Here is a 25,474-nt window from a genome sequence, read left to right as displayed (position 1 = left end):
CGCCGTTTTTCAATGGTAGACTATACCTGTATCTTATCAATAGCTCCTTTCCCTGCTTTTATGTTCAACAGCTAGTCATTCGTTGTCCTACACGACGGTAGCTCGTCGGTTTCGCTTGATGGCCATTTTGCTGCCTGACATTCACTAGTCAAAGTCTTGTGATCACTATAAGCCTACTCTATTCTAGGCTTCTACTTTGACAGCAACTTCCTGAGGGAGCAGCTCAAGAGAGCACTCTCTCCTAGACAACATAGATAGTGTATCCTCACTCTTGGGCTTACACTACTTAGTTAGACCCTGCAGAGTTGTTGGAGTTACAGGTTTTTCTTTCTGGGAACCTAAGAATACACCCTACATCAGGCGATGGGGATAATTTGCTAGCTCAAGGCTCAGTGCCCTCCACTTTTTGGGCTCTTGTTTGTGTATCACAAACATGGCTTCTTGGGTTACCAAAACTTTTACGCCGTTGGCGGAATCAAAGGGATCCGCTTCAAGGTGGCCAGGTATATGCATTGAATCCTGCACACTTAAGGAAGTTCATTTCCCTTGAACGTACGTGTTTTTCACTTACACCTTGTTCATACTACAGGAAGGTTTGCGAACAAATTGCCTCAGGAACCAGGGGGCTGCTTCGGTAGTTACCTTCTCCCCTGTTGTCTTGTTTATCATGGGGCTGCTCATGAGCCAATTTTGTTTGAATTGGAACTATACTAGTTGGACAGTCTCTTGAAGCAAATTGGATTTCAGATGGGATTGGGGAGGCAAATTCTTTGAATCTGTTACCCCACCTCTAGCGGGAGAGACAACTTCATGAGATTACCGCCATTCTCTCCCTCTTAGAGAACAAAATTGAGTGCTGTCTGATCGACAGCCATAGCAATTTACTTGCTATGATTCGAGTTAGCCCTAGATGGGTGATTGACAAGAATAACAGAGGATATTGAAAATCTGTGTTCTCTATATCTCTGTTGGCCCTTATGCCTTCGGACCTTAGTGGAAACACATTCAACCTCCATCTGCTTCTGTTCTGGGGAAACATCTTTTATCTACACTTCATGAAACTCAGACTTGTTCGTGAGGTCGGACGATTACTCTCCCGTAACTGGAGCTCCCCCTTCGGCCGGAGTGGTTGTGAATGAATATATTCCTTTCTCATAAGAGAACCCCTCCCACGATCTCAAAATAATTAGCTCATGTCTTTTCATCAAGGAAAGAGAGTCCAGACTTTAGCTACAAGGATACTGGGATGAATGAAAGTATGCCTGGCTCTTTTACTTTTATCATCTTCCCCTCCTTTGAGGAACAGTGCCATGGGTACCTTTGCAAAGCTAGCTTCAACCTCTGCAGGTAATATCCATTTCCCTTGTGCAACCAAGTATGTTTTGCATATACTCGTACACGTCCTCAACGCTTCCTGCGAGGTATGCCCAGGAAAATGTCTGTTTATGTGTAAGGCTCCTATTTTAGCTAAGAGCATTTTCTTACCTAGATGTTCTTATGATATCTCTCACAACTACTTTAGTTGCTCAGGCCCCTATTATGCTCACTGATATTGATAAGCGAGGTGCAAGGTTTCCCTCAATTACAGTCTAATTCTCTACTAGGGAAACCCGGGTCAATGACTAAGCCAGTAGTCGAACTTACCACCCTCCAAAGAGTGAATCATCCACATAAATAGCAGAAGGTTTGTTAGTATTATTATTAATATTATTACTAGCCAAGCTACAACCCTAGTTGGAAAAGCAAGATGCTATAAGCCCAAGGGCTCCAATAGGGAAAAATAGCCGAGTGAGGAAAGGAAATAAGAAAATAAATAAATGATGAGAACAAGTTAACAATAAATCATTCTAAAACAGTAACAATGTCAAAACAGATATGTCGTATATAAACTATTTACAACATCAAAAACAGATATTTCATATATAAACTATAAAAAGACACTTGTCAGCCTGGTCAACATAACAACAAAGGACAAATTCAGAGATAATTTGTATTTTTCCATAACTGATACAAACCCTGCAGCTATTTATATAAATTGGCCCGCCTTTACCTGTCCCCCAGTAAGTTCTGCCTGCAAGCAAAAAGTGACGTGGTTCATTGAACCATCAGTAGGGATACCCAGCCACCCCTTACCTACCCTCTGTTAGTGGTTAGGTAGGGTTGCCACCTCACACTTAAAATCTAATGGCTGCCTTCCAGCTATGCTAAAAGTATATCCACATAAATAGCTACAGGTTTGTATTAGTTAGGGAAAAATACAAATTATCTCTGAATTTGTCATATTTCCTTATTTCCTTTCCTCACAGGGCTAATTTTCCCTGTTGGAGCCTTTGGTTTATAGCATTTTGCTTTTCTAACTAGGGATTTAGCTTAGCTAATGATAATAATAATAATAATAATAATAATAATAATAATAATAATAATAATAATAATAATTAATAATAATAATAATAATGATAATGATAATTAATAATAATAATGATAATAATAATAATAATAATAATAATAATAATAATAATAATAATAATAATAATAATTAATAATGATAATAATAATAATAATAATAATAATAATAATAATGATAATAATAATAATAATGATAATAATTAATATAATTAATAATAATAATGATTAATAATAATAATAATAATAATAATAATAATAATAATAATAATAATAATAATAATTGTGAAGTAAATATTTTTCAGGTATACACTGCAGCAGGAAATGCTGCGATGATGCGAGGAATGTATGAAGAAGCTTTGGAATATGCATTTAGTGGCCAATTCATGTGTGGCGATTCCAATGATCATTTCAACTTGATATGTGACATTCAGAAGAAAATGGGAGAAAAAGTAGGAGGTTAGTTTTAATGTTAACCTTGTATCAGAACAGAGAAAGGGAACGAGTTTATATTTATATTATTCTTGTATAATATCTATTTTTAGAATTCTCTCTCTCTCTCTCTCTCTCTCTCTCTCTCTCTCTCTCTCTCTCTCTCTCTCTCTCAAATAAAAATATTAAAATATTTCCCACTATTCCTCATTCTAATTACTTGGTTGGGCACGCCCTCTGTTCCACAGAGGGTAAACACTCTCCCCTTTGTCAAGCTTCATATTTAAGGTCTACCTCAAGATAAAATGACCTCCTCATATCACTTGTCAGTTATGCTGGGTGTTTTGGGGGGCTGGTGAACCCTAGGTAAGTATTGGGGAAAAAAATTCTATTTTTAAAATTCTGTTTAGTTCAACCAACATTACCTGTGGTTCACTTAGTTTAATCTTTTAATCTCACACTTAAGGATGTGGGTCACTTGAAATTTACAAAAAAAATTTTAATCAACTAGATAGATCTCGCCTTTAATTTATTAGTACAATATTCCATGAATTTACAGTGCCAAAATAAAGTTCTTCCTCAACCAAATGATAGAGGAACTCCCACCTTTCCCCCACAGTTCATCGTGATTCCATATTGAGAAAAAAAATACATATAAAAATTGTTAGGAGGGGCAATGTCAGAGCAAACAATTGCAAATTGTAATCTAGCATAGAATGCATACAAAATAATCCAATATGCACACACCCAAACAGCCAATTAAATATAGTTGCACCCTGAAAACAATAAAATCTAAGATTCAGGGATTAAGAAAAACTCTACTTCCCAATCTTCCTGAGTTCTATTACTAACATTTTTATAGGGCCAGAAAAAGCATTCTCAGTTTTGCTTCAGAGAAAAAAGGGATAATAAACGGATTTTGAGCAAAGCAAAAAATTTTCTTTTTGGGTGAGATAGCCATGTCGTCCTGATGGAAGGTTCCTATAGATAGCTTTCTAAGGAATATTTGGCTACAGTGATATTCCCAGAGAATTAACCTTTAGGTCTCCAGAATTCTAACTCCTGGCACGAATATCCTTAAATTTTCTCTTAAGGATATCGCATAATATCAGGGGATGTATATCTTGATATGACACAGCAATCTTCACCCCGAATAGCGTTTACGCTTCGAGGGGGAAAAGTGGCAAAAATAGAAGGGGAGCCATTATCAAGGTTACCCTTTCTCCCTTACTACTACGAGTATCTAGATGGCGCTTCATTCCTTGTAGCATTGAGCATGGTGCTACAGATATAGTAGTTTCGGGAGGGATCCTGCCAAGGCCTTTTCTATAGAAAAGGAGGGCGGGTCCATCAGGACGACATGGCTATCTCAACCAAAAATAGATTTTTCGCTTCGCTCAAAATCCGTTTTTTGGGCTCAAGCCATGTCTTCCTGATGGAAGTTTACCAGAGAATTACTAGAAAGTACTGTATCTGTGGATTTTGTTGGTGCCTTAACCTTGGGACAAATTTTCCCATGGTCACCCAGACCATTGAAACACATGACGTTACCGTTATACAGTACGGTCCCGAATTATGCGTGTTCGAATTATACGATTCCCCTCTTCTGCAATTGCTATTTTTCAAAAATATATTTTCTGTATCTGCGAAGCTGTTCAAAGTCTGCGAGTCAAGCACTACAAAATGTATAAAATCTATTGTCTTTCTAAGTATATTGGTAGCCCTAAATACAGTGATTTATAATAGATGTTACAAAACAATATTAACATTACATCTTATTAACATAATTTCATAATGAATAGCCTATTTAAGGATAAAATTCCACATCAACAATGAAATCAACTCTTAACTGTGCGAGTCCAGCTGACAAAATGTAAACAGAATTGTGGTTACGTTCTCGGCAATCTTTATCTTTCTCCAACCTTACGATAATTGTAATGGTAGCGTTAATGATGGTATATTAAAGCATTATTTTTGTTTAGTACAGTATATATAAAAGCCTTATTTTTCCCTTCGGGCGTTCAAGGTTTTGACGAGTAGACTGGGTTCGTTTATCGGCAGTGAATAGCCTAAACTTCGGTAACGAGTCGGCAATATTTTGTCATATTTTAAACAGTATACATTTGATTTGCAAAGATTGGTTTTGTAGAGTAGACGGTAAAATAAAAATTTCTTCTCTCTTTCTCTCTCTCTCTCTCTAGAGAGAGAGAGAGAGAGAGATTTGATGCCAGAAATCCTCATCTCTCTCTCTCTCTCTCTCTCTCTCTCTCTCTCTCTCTCTCTCTCTCTCTCTCTCTCTCTCTCTCTCTCTCAACCTCAGTTCACATATGGCAACTTGAGTTTAAGAATGAAATTAACATGACTATTGTTAGTTGTGGCGATCAATTCCTCACTTCAGGAGGTACACGAAACAAAAACACGGCATTCGATTACAACAGCTGATCTCTCTCTCTCTCTCTCTCTCTCTCTCTCTCTCTCTCTCTCTCTCTCTCTCTCTCTCTCTCTCTCTCTCTCTCTCTCTCTCTCTCTCTCGTGTTATACAATACTTACAAATAGATGAAGAAACCAAGATCTGTTTTCTTTAAGTGTCAGTTAAATACGAAACGAAAAAATTATACCGTGTTTATATCCATTTCAATCATAGCTTTAAATACGGTATCCGATTTCGTCAGCAAACCTCTATTTTTTAGGAAACACCATTCTATTCCAGAAAATTTTTACTCTTTAAATAGTCAATTGTGCTATAATAAAACATGTACTTATGTTTTTAAATTTCGGGTGTGTTTTGAAAATCGAGTATTGCTGACTTCTTTTTGTTTTACTTTTGGCTGTGATCATATCAGCTGATGTCTAGCTTCCGGTCTCAAGAATATGCGCGTACGAATACAGTAACAAAGAATTGTTTATACCATTTCTTAACTTATTCAAACCATCTATACAGTTGATATTACATAAGCACCAATGTGCTATAACCTATCATATTTATTGTTTAGTACATTTAAAACCATCTCTCTCTCTCTCTCTCTCTCTCTCTGTCACAACGAACGTAATAGCGGTAACCTAATTATTCGATGATTTTAAAAATCGGCCTAGTACTTTCTTCTTCTTTTACCTTTTTTGCATATGGTTCCATGATTGAAGTGGGTACAAGTTGACATATAACTGAAGTTAGGAAAAGTATTTTGGATATGGAAAGGACAATTATCTTTCGTATCAGTTTAGAATTATCGTAAATTATCATGCTCTCATTAGCGGCAGTTTGCTATTGTGGATTAAACGCATAAGGCAAAAAAAAGTTTTCCAGCTTTGCTACAAATTTAGAAAATTATATGGATACGGTAAGTAAAATATTTGTAATAACATAATGTTTACTAAATGTTTGTAATATCATTAGTTATCACTTTCATCATGTGTGTTTAATGCGTTCGTTTGTTTATTATGATCAAAGATGGAGCATACAGTAAACAAATGGAAGGTTTCCGTTTCAGGCGGCGTCTTAAAGAAAAACATTATATAAATGGCATTCATTTCATTTATTTGGAAGTTCTAAGAAAAATTAAGTAGAACATTGGTAATAACAAAATCAACATATAATCAATACTTGGTGAGATTGCTGTCGATGCAAAAACTAACCTATACACAGATGTGTAAATGCGTCTGTTTCTTCGTTATGATCAGAGATAAACGTAAACAAAACATTGGTTGTCATTTTCTATTGTGCTTTTTGGCGTGTTAAGGAAACGCATGATATAAAATCGCCTTTATTTTGATAATTCTGGATTTTCAATGATACAACAAAAGCTATTCTATAGAGTGATGGTTTTGCTATTCAACAGTTGTCTTATACAATAGATATGAAAAACATTAAAATTTGTCTGTATTTTGGGTCGTTTTATAACGGGAAATATACAGTGTTTACACCCATCCTGGTTGTAATTTTAACCTTTTTTCAAGTTATTAGAACTTTAAAGTACAGTATATTAAATGTTTTATTTATTTACAAGAACAATTTGATATTATAAAAAAATACAGTATTGTATATAGAAAGTATTGGAAATGGGTAGTAAACACGTTTGAATAGGCAAGTTGGTGGTTGCCATGGCCCCAATGGAATTATTTCTGTTAGTTATGTGTTTCAAAATATGCGATTTTCCATTTTACGAGGTCATTGATCGACCAAATTCTCGCATAATTCGGGACCCTACTTTACGTCATTACTACTAATCATAGACAATGTTAGTGCTTCCTGCCTCCTGCAGGGAAGAGTCATACTAGACAGTAGGAAAGGGGTCTCAAGGTTTGCATATAATGTATGTCTGAACATAGCATCAACCATATATACAAAAGTCTCACTGTTTGTATATTTTTGTTATATCATAGCCTCAGCTATATATACAAGAATGTTTGTATAATGTATCGGAACATAGCTTCAACTAGATATACAGAAGTTTTACTGTTTGTATTTCGTATTGGAGTAAAAGTATCAGCTATATATATTGTCTAGACATATAATATCATGCAGTTTTATTTAGGTTAATAAAACTCTAGCTTGTACTTTATTTATATAATTTGTAGGGCAAAATAAGACACGTTTACATATTGATATGTATTTATTATCAATAAATTACCAAACATAAAGTAACATGTATAATATATGTTAATATATGTAATGAGAAATATACTTGAGATATCAATAATACAGAAATTCATGTATCTACCTGAAAGGGAAGAAAATTAGTGCCACACATGAATTTGAAAACTTTAGACAAAATTTTCTAGTATCATTTTCTGTAATATTGGATATTATCAACACTGTGTAATGTACTCACGGCACGTGTGTTATTTGTATAGTTCTCCACCTGAGATAATTTGAACAGTTTTTTAGTGTCACCACTCACTTAACAAGTATTGCACTGGAAGGTGTCAACACCTTTACCCTAGAATTGAGAGTCCCAATCAATTCACTGTTCATTGCAGCACTAGACGACAGGTTTTAATACACTACCTGCCGTCACCACGTAATGCTTCAGTTCGTGCACTTGCTTTGCCTAGTGTTTGTAGAACACTCTGGATGACTTCCATCTAGTATATGAGTGAAGACACTCAAAGTCCATACAGTATACTGAAAAAAGTTCAGTGATGAAGCAATTCTTCTTGGATCATGACCTGCGGGTGTACTGTCAGGATCCGCTCTGCAAATAAAGTAGGTGAGCTTCGGCCTCAGTTGTTTTAGGGATAAGTTTGATCCTGAAGTTTTTCCTCTAAAGAGCTGTCCTCCCCTGAAGTCTGAAGTTCTTCAAAGATAGACCTTTAGACATTCCACTGGACACAGTGAGACATCTTCCGTAAGAGGGTAGATTCTCCAGGGACCCCATATTTTAGCGGGTAGCTCGTTTTTGGCGAGAAAGGTTGGATCAGGAAAAAGATTCTGTTCTCCCACTTCTGTGAATTGAATATGGCCCTCGTCACTGGATAGGGCCACTATTTCACTAACTCTAGCCCCTGAGGCTATAGCGAACAGAAAAATGACTTTCTGAGTCAAGTCTTTAAGAGAGCAATCTTCATTGTTCACTGCTGAAGCATAGTGTAGAACCTTGTCCAAGGTCCATGAAATGGGCTTCGGAGGGGCTGCAGGCCTGAGTCTAGCACAAGCCTTAGGGATCTTGCTAAAGATTTCATTAGACAGGTCTATTCGGAAGGCATATAGCAGAGGTCTAGTCAGAGCCGACTTACATGTAGTTATTGTGTTGGCTGCCAGTCCTTGTCTATGAAGGTGGATAAAGAAGGACAGACAGAAATCCATTGAGATTTCTTTTGGTCCTTTTGCTTTGACTAAAGCACCACTTCTTCCAAGACGATTCATATTGTCTTCTAGTTGACCTAGACTTGTATTCTTCTAAGAAGTCTATACTGCGTTTCGAGATCCCAAATCTTTTCTTAACTGCTAAGGAAAGAAAATCATGAGATGAAGGTTTCAGGTTCTCTGTGAAGAAGTGAAGACAGTCGACTTCTAGACCTGTTGAGATAGTGCTGGGTTCGGAAGAGGGACCAGCCTCAGCTTCAGTTCCAATACCAGAGGGAACCAGTTGCTCTTTGGCCACTTGGGAGCCACTAGAGTTGCCGTTCCCTGAAAGGATCTCAGCTTGTTGAGGACCTTCAATAGGAGATTGGTCGGAGGGAACAGGTAAATCCGGTCCCATCTGTTCCAATTGCGGGACATGGTATCCGTTGCCTCTGCGAGAGGGTCCTCGTATGGGACTACGTATCGAGGTAGCTTTTTGTTGTCGCTCGTCGCGAAGAGGTCGATCTGCAGTTCTGGGACTTGATGTAAGATGAAGGAGAATGAGACTGCGTCTAGGGACCATTCTGACTCTATCGGCTTGAGCCTGGATAGAGTGTCTGCTGTCACATTGCGGAACCCTTGAAGGTGAACTCTTCTTTTCCGCCAAGCGGAAGATGGCCAATATCACTTGGTTGATCTGGGGCGATCTCGAGCCTTGACGGTTTAGACATCTCATTATCACTTCGCTGTCCAGGATCAGCCTGATGAGGGCTGATATGCGAGGGGAGAGTTTCTTCAACGTCAAAAGGACTGCCATGGCCTCCAAAATGTTGATGTGGAAGGTCTTGAACAGAGAAGACCAAGTCCCTTGGACTTTCCGTTGATGGGAATGACCACCCCATCCCTCCGTCGAGGCATCAGTATGGATGGTCACCGATGGGGGAGGTGGTTGCAAGGGCACAGTTTCTTTAGGTTCTTGGCCTTCGACCATGGCTTGAGAAGTAATCGTAGTAAGGTCGGTATCAGTCTTCTTTGATCTCTTTGAGTGTTTGATGCGTATATTCTCCAGACTCCCGACGCATCCTTTAGTTGTGCTTTTAGCACTGGGTCTGTCACTGCTGCAAACTGGAGAGAGCCCAGTACTCTTTCCTGTTGGTGTCTTGAGATCCTGTCAGATTTCAGTAGTCTCTTGACAGATCCTGCAGTCTCTCTCCTCTTTCCTGGGGGAATGGAGAGACGGTGTGACTTCAAGTTCCAATGGATTCCCAGCCATTGGAACTCTTGAGCTGGAGAAAGTCGAGACTTCTTGAAGTTCATCTTGAATCCCAGATGTTCCAGGAACTGGATCACTTTCTTGGATGCTTGCAGACAAGCCGTTTCGGATGCTGCCCACACCAGCCAGTTGTCCAGGTACGCTGCTACCTGAACACCTTCTAGGCGTAGTTGTGGAACGACTGCGTCTGCAAGTTTTGTGAAAATCCTTGGGGCTATGTTTAGCCCGAAAGGCATGGCTCTAAAGACGTACTTCTTCTTCTGTAGCCTGAATCCTATGTAGGAGGAAAGAGGGTGGCTGACTGGAATATGCCAGTAAGCATCTGCCAGGTCTATCGAGACCGTATACGCCCCTTTTGGTAATAGGGTCCTTATTTGTTGAAGGGTCAACATCCTGAACTTGTTGTTCTCGATGAACTTGTTGAGTGGCGACAAGTGGAGAATGACTGAGTTTGTCTGAGTCCTTCTTGGGAACACAAAACAGCCTTCCCGGGAATTTGATGGACTTTGCGCTCTTTATTACCCGTTGCTCAATAGTTCTAGGGTATATTCTTCCAGTAAGGGGGTAGAGTGTTGGAAGAATTGAGGAAATGATGGTGGAGCCTCGCTCCAGCTCCATCCGAGTCCGTTCTAGATTAGGCTGTGGGCCCAAGGATTGAAGATCCAATGATCCTGAAATTGTTGGAGCCTCCCTCCTACTGGAAGCATCTCATTGCTTTTGTTTTCCAGAGGATTTACCTCCCTGACCGTGTCCTCCCCTACCCCCCTTACCTCGTGAGGGGTGTTTTGAGGAGCCCCGTCTGGAGCCTCTACCTTTGGGACGAAAGGTAGTGGTCTGCCTCTCAAAGATAGGGTTGAATGCTGGTAACTGGGCAACCAGCTGTTGAGGTACCATCTGGTAAGTGGTTTGCGGTTGAGCAACCACTTGGGGCACCGCAGTCATAGTAACTGTGGGATGTTGTTGTTTAGGAGGCTGAGAGGGTAGTCTAGGTCTCTTAGTCTTCTTCTTAGGCTGGGACCCTCATCTGGAGAAGACTTCCTTTTAGATGACATGCCCCACTTCTGGAGAAGGTTCCTATTCTCTGTGGCGGCTTTGTCGACTACCTTTTTGACCGCTTCCTTAGGGAAGAGGTCCTTACCCCAGATATTGGAGGCTATTAGCTTCCTGGGTTCGTGTTTCACAGCTGCTACAGCAAACACAAACTCTCTGCATGCCCTTCTGGCCTTAATAAAGCCATATAGGTCCTTTACCAAGGTGGCCATGTGCATCTTGGCCATGACCATGTTGATATCTGGGGTGGTCTTCAAGCTTGTGGCCATCTCTAAACAGTTCTGCAAGGTTAGAGATGCTGCTAGTCTCTCTTTCGTTTCTTGCTCCCTACGCAAGAGAAAGTCTGACAACTTTGGGAGATTTTCATTGAACTGACGTCCAGCGATATCTGCCTCCAACTTCCCAACCGAAAAGGTAAGGTGGACTTCCTTCCAATCCTTATCTTCCATGGGCAGGTCTAATGACAAAGGTCTACACTCATCCAGTGTAGGACAACGTTTGCCTGCATCTATTGCTTTGACAACGGCTTTCAGAGCCTTCTATGTAAAGGGGAAGGCTAATGTAGCTGGAGCAAGAAAGGTAGGATGTTTCTTGCTGAGGGCTGACACTTTGGAATTAGTGTAGCCCACCTGCTTCAGGCTGCTTGACAAAAGAGCCTGCGCCTTGTCATGGTTAAATACTGTGACCTCCTTGGGTTCTGTCTCCTCCTTTGATGCTGGTTCCAGTTTCAGATGAACAAAACAGTCTGAGTAAGCATTGAAGCTTGGCCAGAACTCGATGTCATTAGTAGGGACGGCTCCCATCTTCTCCGAAATAAAGAGTTTACCGTTGGTGATCGGCATATACTCTGCATATCTCCAGGGACTAGTTTCGGAGCAGGGTGGGAGGTCTTGGACTCTGAGTCTCTTATGAGACCCACGGGAGGAAGAGAGTTGAGCGATTCTTCTCAAGTTTCGCTTCGTGATCTTCACCTTGCTAGCGAATACTCTCCATCAGAGGCGTAAGATTGGCCAGTGCCTGTCTCATGTCATCTGATGGAGGGGCAGAAGATGTTGAGGGTAGCGGCTCCAGTGCCGGCACCGATGGAAGGAACTCCGACTCAGCTTCATTATCTTCTTCGGGAGTCAATGTAGACTCTTCCTCTTGATCTTTTCTGAGAAGATCTTCTCGGTATCCGAGGACACTTCAGACATCCTTTCTTCTTGATGGATGTCCATATCTTGTAAAGCGTCACTGACTTCCGTCTCTACGGAAATCTGGACGCATGGAATTTCGGGTCATATCTGGGGTATGACAGCTTCCATACCCGCTTTAGGGAACAGCAAGTTGTGCATCCTCTCGTTAGGAAGGTACGGTCCCGTAGAGTTCTTCTGGAACCCACGTACCCATCTACGCAGCTTTTCTCGAGCTGCATCCCTTGATTCCGCTGACTTGGGGTCATCAAAACCTTCGGTAACCAAGGTTCGGCATATATTGCAACCTTGGGGGTCCCAGTACTGTAGGGCTTTTTTAGTGATGGTGCAGGGGGCATGAGCTCTGCACCCTTTGTTGCCGCAGAAGTCCTTACTCCTGACATTGCAGAAGATGACTTTGCACTTCACAAGGTCCTCCTGTAAAGAGAGGAAAATTAAACGAGTATGCGGTTGTTTATCTCACATGATAAACAATTATGTAAAATATTAATATTAATATTTAAATCATCATAGCTTAGGATAGGCAAGCTAGAAAGGAACTAGGAAAGACACATACTTGTGCTTCCTGTTCAGCCAGTTGCTGTGACCTTCCCCAAAATTAAAGACATAGACCTCCTTACTTAGGAAACTAAGAGAAGGGTTCCACCGCTAAGGGTAGATAAGTGTATCTTAACACTGTTCCTTCTACAGATCTTTAATATTGGGGCTAGTTATTAAGTGATTAACTATCAGTTTATTGGATGGAATCTTTCCTTCCAATATAGGATTGGTCTCAACAATAGACTGTGCAAGAATACACAAGGTATGTTGGAAATTAACTACTGTATAATATATAGTATAGTTTTCTGTCTGCAGTCTAATCTATACTGCAAATATACTGGCTACTGTATAATCATATACTGTAGTTCAGCCGGCATGTTTCCGGTTATGCTAGTATCTGGAGGCACCAGCCCAACCTGCTTGTCGCCGGCTGGGTTAGTACCTGGCGGCACCGGCCCAACCGGCATGTCGCCGGCTGGATTAGTACCTGGCGGCACTGGCCCAACCGGCATGTCGCCGGTTGGGTTAGTACCTGGCGGCACTGGCCCAACTGACTTGACGCCGGCTGGGTCAGTACCTGGCGGCACTAGCTGACAGAGAGAGAGAAAGCATGGAGTGAAGGGCTACCTTATTAAATGTTTGTTAACAATAAATAAGGGTGTAAATTTTCAATTTAACTGCCTTTCTCTGGAATGAGGGTTCAAATGGAAGGGGAGAATGTATCATTCAAGCTTCCATCCAACCACAAAAGCCATTGCCGGTCACTGCCGGCTTTGGGGATGTGGATGGCAATCCAAGGGAGGATTGAAGAACACTCGATAGTAAGGGGTCTCCCACCGGCAGCCGGCACAGTCTTACCCAGAGCCTTGCGTCCATAAGGGAAGACTGAGTGACTATACAGCTGCTTATGTAGGAGCCCGGCCGACCCCACAACCTACCCGGCAATCGGAGAGATTGTAGGACGACAGCCACAGGGTTGCGAAGGACAGAGAGGGACGGGAAAAGGGTCCTGTATTAAGTGTGGAAGACGGCAGCAAGATTGCTGTCACTACCACACAAGGCAGCAGAAGAATATCTATTCTTCAGCGTAGTGTCTGCCAAAATAGTGTTAAGAGGGGGCGGCAGGATTGTCGCCACCTCCAAACAAGGGAGAAACTTTGTTTCAGTATTGGCGCCATCCTAGGTGGCAGAAGAATCTCTATTCTTCAGCCTTGGGTCTGCCGAAACAGGACTAGTCTTCTAGACCACAGGGAAGAAGGTGGCAGCATCATACAACCACTTCAAGTGCGGCCTAGGGAGGCTTAGCCTCCTTTGCCGGCAGCTGTAAGGCGGCAGGGGAGTGATTACTCACCCTGCTGCTCGGCCGCCGTCTAAAGACTGAATACTCTGAGGTTCTGTCGACAACCAAAGCCTGCTATCCGCTGGCAAGGGTGAGAGACAAAACACTAGCCTAACCAAGCCGGAATGTCTACTCTATGGCAAGACCAAGATAGGGTTGTCGCCTATGGCGGCACTCAGAGGGAAGGAGGGATTACCCTTAAGTCTCCACAATGAATTAATAAAACGATACACAAGGGTAACCAGGGAACATGTATGAAAGTATACTAAAGCGCATAGGCCATGTAGCCTAGCGCAAGTGAGATATCGGTTACCTAAATCACCGAAACTCTAATGGATCGATATGAGGAAGAGGAAATATGCAAAATTATGTATATCTTTACAAGTATAATTGTGCCTAAATAGCTTCATAAATTATTAATGCTATTACCACTAGGAATGTCATTCTATATCATGCATGAAAGTAAACTGAAGCGCATAGGCTAGGTAGCCTAGTGCGGGCCGAGGTTCGGTTACCTAAATCGCTGAAACTCTAATGAATATGATCGACATAATATATAACTTCCTAGTATAATCTTATCAAAATAGCTTCATAATTATTCATGTTATTACAACCAGGAGTGTTGTTCAGCTAACTAAATAACACACATGCGTTATGAACGACAGCGCCCATGGCGCCTCCGGTGATCGGCCAAGCTCCAAACACTTAAAATTATTCTAATTTCCCTGTGAAGCAGGAGCTAAAAATTATACACTGTAAAGAATAAATACTCAACTCTCCAGCGGCAGAAGAAGTTGGAGATTGCATGATAAATCCTCAAAAAACGAGCGTAAACTATAGAGCAACAGGGAAAACCACCGTGCGAAATCGCTATAAAAATAGGAATGAAGCGCCATCTTGGATACAGCGCCATCTAGATACTCGTAGTAGTAAGGGAGAAAGGGTAACCTTGATAACGGCTCCCCTTCTATTTTTGCCACTTTTCCCCCTCGAAGCGTAAACGGTATTCGGGGTGAAGATTGCTATATGTCGTATCAAGATATTCGTCCCCTGATATTATGCGATATCCTATGATACATTGACATTTTGAATAGAAGAGACAAGGACATGAGGTGGGTCTTTTACTTATTCTCTGGGACTTGATGAACATCTCCATACTGAGCAGAGGTGGAATGTCATTACAAAAACGTAGAAAATTGTTAGACAAACGTTATTTTAGACACAATTTGGCACTAACCAAACTGAGAGTTATATTTACGACATATTTAATGAACTTTATTTATGTTTGTTTCTATTTATATTTATTTTCAGTTTTTCATGATTGGGTAGATTAGTTTAGGTTTAAATAATTAGCACCTTATACTCATTTTCTGCATGAACCCAGTCAATGGTAACACATACAGGATCATGTTAATTACAGTATGCCTGTCATTACATGCATAATATAGCATGCCACATTATTAATCATATCACAAAATGGCTGTTTGTCTTTGCTTGGTCCGGGAGTAGAATGAGGGATATAATGTTGCATTCTTCCATCTCTGAATTCAAGAGTGTAAATTATGAATTAGGATTGTGGAAAGGTGAAAGTTTTGCAGTACAAGGAACTTGACCAAATTGTGAGATAGTAGTTTGTGAAGGAAAGATTCAACTATGCAATGTGCTAGGCACTGAAGTTAATGGCTTGGTCTATGACATATGGAGTTTGTCATACTGCTGTTGAACGTTCCGTGTTGGAGCACAGAGCTTATGTTGTTTTTGTCTAGGAGGTCATACTCCACCAAAGTATGTGGCAGCTAAGCTACATTAATTATTTATTTGTGTTGTATCACACTCTTGCATATTACCTGCCTATGAAGTTGATATATCACGCTCTTAAGTATTACCTGAAGATCAATATGAATTAATGGCTATATCACACAGTACATTTTACCTTTTTTTTCTTTTCAGAAGAAAATTATAACTTTAAAGATGAATTTCTGAAGACATACATTAAACAGGTTTATACTTCTGGAGCTGTGGATATCAATATGTGTGAGGAGTAAGTACAGTAGTTCTATTTTTTTCCTTCTCTTGTTATTCTAAGATAGATGTGTCTCAAATTTTTATCATCAGCTAAGGGGTGCACTGGAAACCTTATGGGCTCTGAAATAACTTTTTAGCCTGCGATGTTTTCAATACATATGTCAATATTTGAATTATTATATTCTGGAATATTAAAGCCTAAATTTGGAAAGATTTCAAAATGGTGCATGATTTCTGCCCTGTCATAGAAAATTAGTTTTCCCGAACTGATTTAGGTGCATTGGCCTAAAAGATATTTTTGAAAAATCATTTGTTCACTAAGCTGTATTTGTTCCCATACTAACAAACCTTCTATTATTTATTTGGATATTCTTTTGACGAAGCTGGAAGCCAGTCACCTCTCTAAATACTCTCACAGCTGTGATCTACGTCACTTTTTCTTTTGGCTTGGTAGAGAGTGGACGTGTCCTCTCTCTCCTCCCAAGGCTGTCATTGGACATTTTTAATCTCAATCTCTTTCTGCTTGCTTCTTTGGATCGCCTTCATGCGGACCTGTCTTGGGCGTGAGGGTGCTGCATGCGGAACCTTCATATCATCGCCGGATAACGACCCGCACTCTCTGTGTCCTTTGTGTAGAGGGCATCGTTGTAAACAGGGTTTGACGATTTGTCCTGTGCAGAGTGTAGGGAGTGACCTGCCTCCCAATGGGAGAATTTGGACAGCACAGAATGAAGAAGGCTAAGCACAATTTTGCTCCTTCAGGGGCAAGGAAATTGCGTTCTTCTTCTCGCACCCCCAAATCTCTTACTAAAGCTCCTTCTCGTTCGCGGTCTTCCAAGGGACGATCGAGCAGGAGTGCAAACTGTCTATCTCCTTGGCAACCCTGGAGTACTGGAGGGGACAGTGGCTTCCCCTAGAGGAGCAATTTCACCTCAGCTGCCAGGGAGCCATTTTCTCTTGCAGATGTTTTGCAAGTATGGCCGACCTTAGGTTTTTCTGCTCCCCTTACAAAGGAAGAACTTGTTCTTCTACTTCAGCGTGGTGCCAGGAAGGACCCTTCTCTAGAGTCTTCAACACCTCTCGCTTTGGAGGTTTGCGAAGTCCATCTGTCGTCCTCTCCTGGACCTTCTACATGTGGACAAGGCGATTGTTTGGGTTTGTTCCTCCAATGGCCTCCTGCTAAGGACGATCCTACTCGCCATTCTGGGACATCATCGTCTTGGAACCTCCAGCCTTCTGTTTCTTCTCACAGGAATCCTTTGGCTGTAGGTGATGATCTACCAGAGACCAGTGCTTCTTCCACCAGAGGCGTGCGGGGACGAGCTTCTCCAACTCCTCGTCTTTCGTGACACTCTTCTCCTGATCTGAAGATCATCAGGATCGTAGGTCATCGCGATCTGAATGCTCTTCGTCTAGAAGGGGTTCTTGCTCTAGAGCTTTATGCTCATGAGACCATCGGTCTTAACGCTCTCCGCGCTCTCCTCGAAGGCGTTCCTCTTCACGAGGAGAAGTTCTGCGGTCGCACTCTGCATGATCATGAGCATCTCAGTCTAGACCTAGGTCCAGATGCTCGTGTTCTAGATTTTGATAATCTAGATCACGAAGACGAAGCTCCCCTTCACGAGAGCGATGTTCACGCTCACGAGAGCACCGTTCACAAGAACAACGTTCACTATCATGAGGCTGACACTCACATTCGTGAGCTAGGCATTCATGACGTTTTTGCCATTTTCGAATGAAAGCTAGACGCTCCCGTTCACAAACAGTACATTCACGATCGCGAACCGTGCGTTCACGATCAAGGTCTAGACGTACCTTTTCTAGAGGTAGAGGTAGGCATTCGTGCAGTCCATCAGCGCATAGCCCCTTAACACATCCTACCTTACCCCTAAACGACCTCGGACCGACCTGATCATGAGACTGACCATTCCTTAGACAGGCGTCCAGCTAAACCTCTAGTGCCCTTTGCCTCTTGGGGTGCCTTAGCAAAGCGTTTGCCTATGCAACGCTCGGCAGCACGTCCTGATGTGACGCGTTCTCCAACGCTTAGGGTTGCCCCCACTCAGAGGCCCTCTCTGCCGACTTCATCGGGAGTAGGTGCTTCTTTACAGCAACAGGAATATGCTATGCCTTCCTCTTCCAGTGTGGCTCCTGGTGCTCGTGTTGCGTGCACTTCTGCTCTTGAATCACGGCCATTATCACGCGAAACTCTCAATTTTGTGAACGAATCTCGTGAATTTACGCGCAAATCGGCAATTTCCATAATCAATTTTCGAGCAGAGGTTTTGGAACCGTTAGCAAGTGTGGTACTGAGACCTCCGCCTCCGGCTTCTACCACCTCCAGGGGCAGGCCTATACCTTTCCCAGAAGAGTTTAAGAAGCTTCCTATCAGGTTCGCTGATGTTCCTATTGGCCTGGATCGTCCTTCTCGTCCGTCGAAGGAACATATTCTGTTGCTGCAAAGACTCTATTCTATGTCTGCACAGGCTCCCTCTAGAGCTCCCCTAGGGGATTGTCACCTCCTAGACTTTCGAAGGAAGACCATGGCTTACTTAAAGGTTCTGAGCTCCCTGTATGGGTAAGCAACTTCCTCTCTACCCTTTAGAAGTCTTTGGGTGTGGCTTCTCCACCACCACAGCCTCTGATTGCTCAAGTCAGAGCTACTCCAAGAATTCTCTTGGAGACCATTGTCGAACAAGGCACGGATATGAACTTCATCTCGATCTCGTGCCTTCTTCTGACTCTTATATGGCTAACCTTTCTTTTACTCCGGTTAAGGCAAGGGAAACCATGACTAAGAGGCAGAAGAGAAGGATGAGAGGTGCAACCTCAACTCACGCTGATATAATCCACCCTACGACAAGTAGGGACATAGGCTCGCCCCGGGAGATATCTGTTCATCCCTTCAACCCTCAATTAATTGAGGTAGTGCCTCTGGACCAGCGTCTGATTTCTTTACCTCCACCTGAGGAGGAGCTTTCGGCTCCCACTGTCGGAGCTTCGGCTGCCGGTGTCCCAAAACCCTCGCAAGTTTCCCCGTTTAATACCATGGAGGAACATCCTATGCAAAGGGAGTCTAAGGACACCAGAACCAAACCAAAGAAACTACGCCAAGCTCTGAATGTGAGCTTGGTTGGACATGGACAATGAAAATCATCCGATATCAGCCAGTCCGAACTTTCACTCGGAACAAGAGAGGCGAGAGTCAGAACATACCTTTTGGCAGGTCCTTGTTGCAGGTCCTCTCTGAGATCTTCGACACCCAGAAGCCTTCTAAAGCCAGTGTAGCCTTGCCCTGGTCTGAAGGCCTGACAGACACCAAAAGTAAGGCTATCGCCCAGATAGCCAGAACTTCTAGTTCCTTGAGGGCAGGTTCCTCTTCTCGGTCTTTACCACTTCCTTTTGTCCTTCCAAGGAAGTACAGTAATACCTTGAGATACGAGCGATCCAACATACGAGAAAATTGAGATACGAGGAGAGTTCCGAGCAAATTTCTATTCTGAGATACGAGGAAAAATTTGAGATACGAGGTACAGTAGTTCCCTATGCGGCCACCAGTTGGCCGCGTGTGCGAGAGGCTGATCACGAGGACAGCATCACTCGGTCTTTCCCGTCGGATCTCCGTCGCGTAAAGTTATCTCCGAGCATCGGCCGTATTGTTTGCTTTTTACGTGTTTTTTCCGTTAATCAGTGCAGAATGAAGTGAATCAACAATGGGTTCAAAGCAAGCGAGTGCAAACAAGGGTAGTGAGAAGAAAAAGTGTATAATGACAATGGAAATGAAGCATGAAATAATCGCAAAGCATTAGAGTGGCGTAAGAGTGACTGAGCTGGCGCGCCATTACGAGAGGGGTACGTCAACTATATGTACCATCCTCAAGCAGAAGGATGCTATAAAGAACACCAAGTCTTCCAAAGGAGTTACCATCCTTTCCAAGCTGCGTAATGATATTCACGACGAGATGTAGAGGCTTCTTTTGATTTGGATAAAGGAAAAACAGTTGGCGGGAGATAGCGTGACCGAGACTATCGTATGCGAGAAGGCTAGTTGAATCTACGAGGACTTGAAAGGGAAGCAAGCAGCCGAGAAAGGGGAGACTTCGACGCCAGCGGAAACCTTCAAAGCAAGTCGTGGCTGGCTGGATAATTTTAAGAAAAGGACTGGGATACACTTGGTTGTGAGGCATGGGGAAGCAGCTGGTTCCGACGCGAAAGCCGCGGCGGACTTCGTCACAACCTTTGCCTCGGTTATTGCCCAACATGGCTTCATCCCCCAACAAGTCTTCAACTGCGATGAAACTGGCCTTTTCTGGAAGAAGATGCCCAGGAGGACTTTCATCATAGCAGAGGAGAAGAGACTACCATGCCATAAACCCATGAAGGACCGGTTAACTCTAGCCTTGTGTGCCAATGCCAGCTGTGACTGTAAGGTCAAGCCACTGCTGGTGTACCACTTGGAAAACCCACGTGCTTTCAAGAGCCAAAGGATCTTGAAAGAGAAAGTGCAAGTGATGTGGCGCGCTAATGCTAATGCTTGGGTTACCCGGCATTTCTTCACAGAATGGGTTAATCTGTGCTTTGGTCCGGCAGTCAAAAAATATTTGGCTGAGAAAAACCTGCCATTGAAATGTCTCTTGGTCCTCGACAATGCCCCTGGCCACCCTCCTGGTCTCGAAAAGGACATTCTTGATGAATTCAAGTTCATCAAGGTCCTTTATCTCCCGCCCAACACCACGCCGCTCCTTCAGCCCATGGACCAACAAGTTATTTCCAACTTTAAAAATCTGTACACGAAGCATTTGCTCAAGAAATGCTTCGATATCACAGACAACACCAATCTTACCCTTTGGGAATTTTGGAAAGAACATTTCAACATCGTCCATTGTTTGAAAATTATAGACGATGCATGGCAGGGTGTCACAAGATGAACTCTTAATTCAGCGTGGAAGAAATTGTGGCCAGATTCCAATGCTGAGAGGGACTTTGAAGGGTTCGATACAACAGACCCCGATGACCCCGAACCTGTTGTGATGGATGAAATTGTATTTCTTGGAAAGTCCATGGGGCTGGAGGTAGACGAGGAAGACGTGAACGACCTTGTCGAGGAACATCAGGAAGAGCTCACGACACAGGAATTGATCAAACTCTAGGAGATGACACATTTGGAGGTGTTTGCAGGAGCTCAGTAGCGATGAGGAGGTGGAAGACGAGGGCCGCCTTTCTACGGCAGAAATCAAAGACATGTTAGCGAAGTGGCAGGAGTTTTTTGATTTTATGGAAAAGAGGCACCCGGACAAGTTGGCGAGTGGTCGTGCGTTAGCCTTGTGTGACGACACTTGCGTGCGTCATTTTTGCAACATATTGAAGGGGAGACAAAAACAAACATCCCTAGATAGGTTCCTTTTAAAAAGGCCGTCCAATAGTGCAGGTGAAAGCGAGGCAAAAAGAGCCAAGCCGGAAGAAGAAAAGTAAAGAAAATCAAAATGAAGACAAAATGTAGAATTAAGTTTAGTGTAACGTAAGATTAACATTTTATTTTTAAGCATGTGTACTGTAAGCTAATTTCATTTAAGTTAGATTTAAAATTGAATTTAAAGTTAAGGTTATGTTACATCCTCTCTCCTTCCTCTTCCTCCTCCTCCGCACACACCGCCATTAGCCGCTACAGTCTTCCTCGAAGGTAAGAACTCCATAATAATGTTACATTTCATAACCAGTTTATAGCCTTAGTTATTTTGTTAGTGTAGGATGTTGATTACAACAATTATAAACATGTTTTTCCTATGTAATATACTGTATTGTTTTTAGGGTTTTTTTCAGAGGGTGGGAACGGATTAATTGGTTTTCAGTTATTTTATATGGGAAAAATTCATCTGAGATACGAGAAAATTGAAATACGTGCTCGGTCCTGGAACAGATTAAACTTGTACCTCAAGGGGTTACTGTACTACAAGATCAAAGGAGAACCGCATTCGACCATGTCCCTCAACCCTTTGGTGGAATCTCTAACGAAGGCTCTTATGGCTTAAACCCTCTCCTCTCGGAGGGCCTCCCTCTCAGCAGCTGAGCTCCTCAACATAGAGAGAGGCGCGAAGTACCTCATGCAGGCGGCTTCGTGGCTCGACCTATGGTTGAGATTTTTGGGCTTCATGGTACGCTCCCATAATTTTTGTAAGGAGTCTGCCAGGAAGACTTTGAAGTCTTAACTTTTGTCGGGTACCCGAACTCGTGAGTTCTTATCGCACCACAATGTCAATTTGTGGGCGAACGCTATACTCAAGAGAGGGGATACCGTCATTGGGAAATTCCGTAAGCAAGTGCCGAAGGAAGAAGTCTCCTGGTTGAGGAATTCCACCCTTGAGGGGTCTTCTCTCTTCATTCCAGAGGAGATAGAGAGGTCTGCTGAATGATGGAGGAAATCGTCGAACGATGCTCTTTTCTATATGGCTATGACATCAAGGCCCTATGGAAGACCTTCTCAGTCTTCTCGCAGTCAGCAAGAACCTTCCTCTTCTCATCCCTTAACCTCTAGATCCTCAGGACCTACTAAGGTGTTTAAGAGGCCCTTTCAGTCCAGAGGCCAGAAAAGGAACAAGTCCTTTAAAGGAAAGAAGGGAGCGAAGGGCAATGGTCGAGGTGATATATCCCACTACGAAGGGCATTCCTTTTCACCTACCATCTGTGTGAAGATGCCTGCAGTGCCTCTGGCAGAGGTGACAGTTCCACAGGGCAGATCCCTGAACGATCGAAGTGGTCTCCCTAGGGTGTCGCGTCCCGTTCATTCGATCTCTCCCTCTTCTAACTCAGGATCCAGTGCATCTAAGCTTCAATGTAAAAGGATCCGTAAAGGAGCTGGCCCTCAGGGCAGAAGTCTAGACCAATCTGCAGAAGGGCACTCTCCAAGAGATTGCGGATGGGTCCCCAGGCTTTTGCAGTTAAATTTTTCTAGTGAAAAATTTACTGTAACCTGGAGACCAGTCCTCATCTCTCCCCTCTGAACAAGTTAGTTCAACAGACTCAGTTCAGGATGGAGACAGCAGACACGGTCATTCAGGCGGTTCGACCAAAGGACATCATGTGCACACTGGATCTAAAGGTCGCATACTTCCAGATCCCAATCCATCTGTCTTCAAGGCTAAAGGACGCATGCCTCCAGATCCCAATCCATCTGTATTCAAGGAAGTATCTAAGGTTCATACATGAGGACAAAATATACCAGTTCAAGGTTCTATGATTTGGTCTCGCAACAGCTCCTCAGGTTTTTACCAGAGTGTTCGCCCTAGTGTCATCATTGGCTCACAGGAATGGCATTTGTCTCCTCAGATACCTGGACGACAGGCTAATCCTGGCAGACTCGGAGACTACCCTTCTTCGTCACCGAGACATGCTTCTCAAATTTTGTCAGGATCTGTGGGTCTTGATAAATCTTGAGAAGTCATCACTGCTACCTTCACAAAGACTGGCATATCTCGGTACAGGGAGGTTAAATGGCTGGAGATGCTCCCGAGTGGATGAAGTGAAGTTGGCCCTCTCGGCCAAGTGTAGGCAAAAAGGTCGAGACCTGATGGCTGGGAGCTCATTTTACGCCCATCATCTGCATCGACACACTACAAACTATTCCTGCTCTTAGGTTAATAATGCCGACCTTGTGTAATGCTTTTGAATGTAATCAAAGATTCGACAAAAATTTAAACCCTACTATTACATTTCATTGGTGAGTGATTTATTTTCAATGTTATGCTTACGACATCCTCGAACTATATCAAAATGGTACCAGCAAGTCGATGGAAAACCGGGATTCACTAGTCTTTCATTTTCAGCATTGAAGATGAAAGCTGATGCATCACTGAAAACCAGTAAACCATTACTATGTTTATTGATAATAGATGATATGGCAATTAAGCAACAAATCGAGTATGATGACACAAGATTTTACGGTATGGGTACTGAAGTGGATGATGATAGCATTCCAGTTGTAAGAGAAGCACTTGTATTTATGGTGAACTCAGTGAATGGCAGTTTGAAATTACCAATAGGCTATTTTTTGATAAATGGACGAAGTGAAGCTGAGCGGTTTAATTTGTTAAGGCAACATATGGCTAAGCTACATTAAGTGAGGGTCAAAATTATCTCTTCGACTTTTGATGGGTTATCAACGAATGTTGCTATGGAGAAAGAGCTTGGTTGCAGTCTGGATTCTGAAAACATAAAAACTCCATTTCTTCATGCAGTGACGCAATAATAGATATTTATATATTTTTTTTTTACACATGTAATATGCGAATGCTAATTAGGAATTCACGAGGGAAAAAAATATTTTGTTGATGGGAGGGAAAACTTATCAAGTGGGATTTCATTGAAGAATTACATAAACTTCAAGAAGGCGAGAGTTGGCCTTTTGGGAATAAATTAAGATCGCAACATCTGGTATGGATTAAAAATAATGTTGAATGTTAAACTTGCAGCACAAGTACTAAGTGTATCTGTTGCAAAATCACTGCAGTTTTGTCTTTATGACAATTTCATAGAGTTCAAGGATGCGGAGCAACAATCAATTTCATTACCATTATAGATCATTTGTTTGATTTGATGAATTTAAGGAATTTGTGGGGGGGATTTTAAAAGACCCATACAAAAGGATAATTAAAGATTCTTTAAAGATATTTTGGGCCATGCTGAATTATATCTAAGGCAACTTAAACTTCCATGTGGTAAACCTTTGTTGAATTCCGATTGCAAAATTTGCTTTCTTGGATTCATAATTTGTAGATGGAGTTTGATTAGAATACAGTATATAATTTAATGTGTTGTCCTGAACACCAATTAACATTTTTGTTAATGTATAAGATGAGCCAAGATCATCTAGAACTCTTTTTTTTTTTGGTCAAGTTAGAACCATTGGAGGATGCAATAGCAACCCAACTGCCTGTGAGTTTTTTGCAGCTTACAAACAAATTTTAGTGCAAGCAGTATTGTTGCCTGTATTGTGGGATTCGTTGTCTTTAAACTGAAAAAAAATCATTGAAGTGTCAAACCTGTATTAATGCTTTTACTGGTACTGATATAACAGCTCTTTGCATTCTTTAAGCAGATGGTAAAATAAAGGTGCTCTAATACACCCATCTGATGACGTGATAAATATATGCCTGTGCTGTGAAAAGAAATTCAGAGACTTTATAGCAATTGGCAGTGATACTCAGAGGGAATTGGATAAAAAGGGTATGCAAAGTAATATTTTAATATTTGTATTAGAATATTATACTTTTATAAATATATTTTCAAAATCATATAAGCATATGTGCAAAACTGAACCAGATAATAATTGTATTGTTTTACTTATTAAGGCAGTTGCAGAAAAATACCTACAGATCAGAAATTTTCATGCTGCGGAAAAGTTCTCAGCAAGATTACTGGGAAAAAATAAAATGAGAAGTTGT

The 25,474-nt window shown here is 41.9% G+C and overlaps 1 protein-coding gene across 3 annotated transcripts in view; it reads left to right on the top strand.

Moving 5' to 3' along the window:
* The window catches only part of LOC137653558 (centromere-associated protein E-like), an 892,913-nt gene that overhangs the window by 285,833 nt on the left and 581,606 nt on the right, over positions 1-25,474 (top strand). For all 3 annotated transcript variants that reach the window (XM_068387057.1, XM_068387056.1, XM_068387055.1), the window contains exons 12-13: positions 2,709-2,862; positions 15,963-16,053. In XM_068387057.1, the coding sequence (XP_068243158.1) occupies positions 2,709-2,862; positions 15,963-16,053 (245 nt within the window). The remainder of the gene's footprint in view (positions 1-2,708; positions 2,863-15,962; positions 16,054-25,474) is intronic.

The sequence above is a fragment of the Palaemon carinicauda genome, chromosome 14, assembly GCF_036898095.1.
Source record: "Palaemon carinicauda isolate YSFRI2023 chromosome 14, ASM3689809v2, whole genome shotgun sequence".
Classification (NCBI taxonomy): domain Eukaryota; kingdom Metazoa; phylum Arthropoda; class Malacostraca; order Decapoda; family Palaemonidae; genus Palaemon; species Palaemon carinicauda.
Note: the sequence above shows the minus strand (reverse complement) of the source record. Positions and strands in the feature narration are given on the sequence as shown.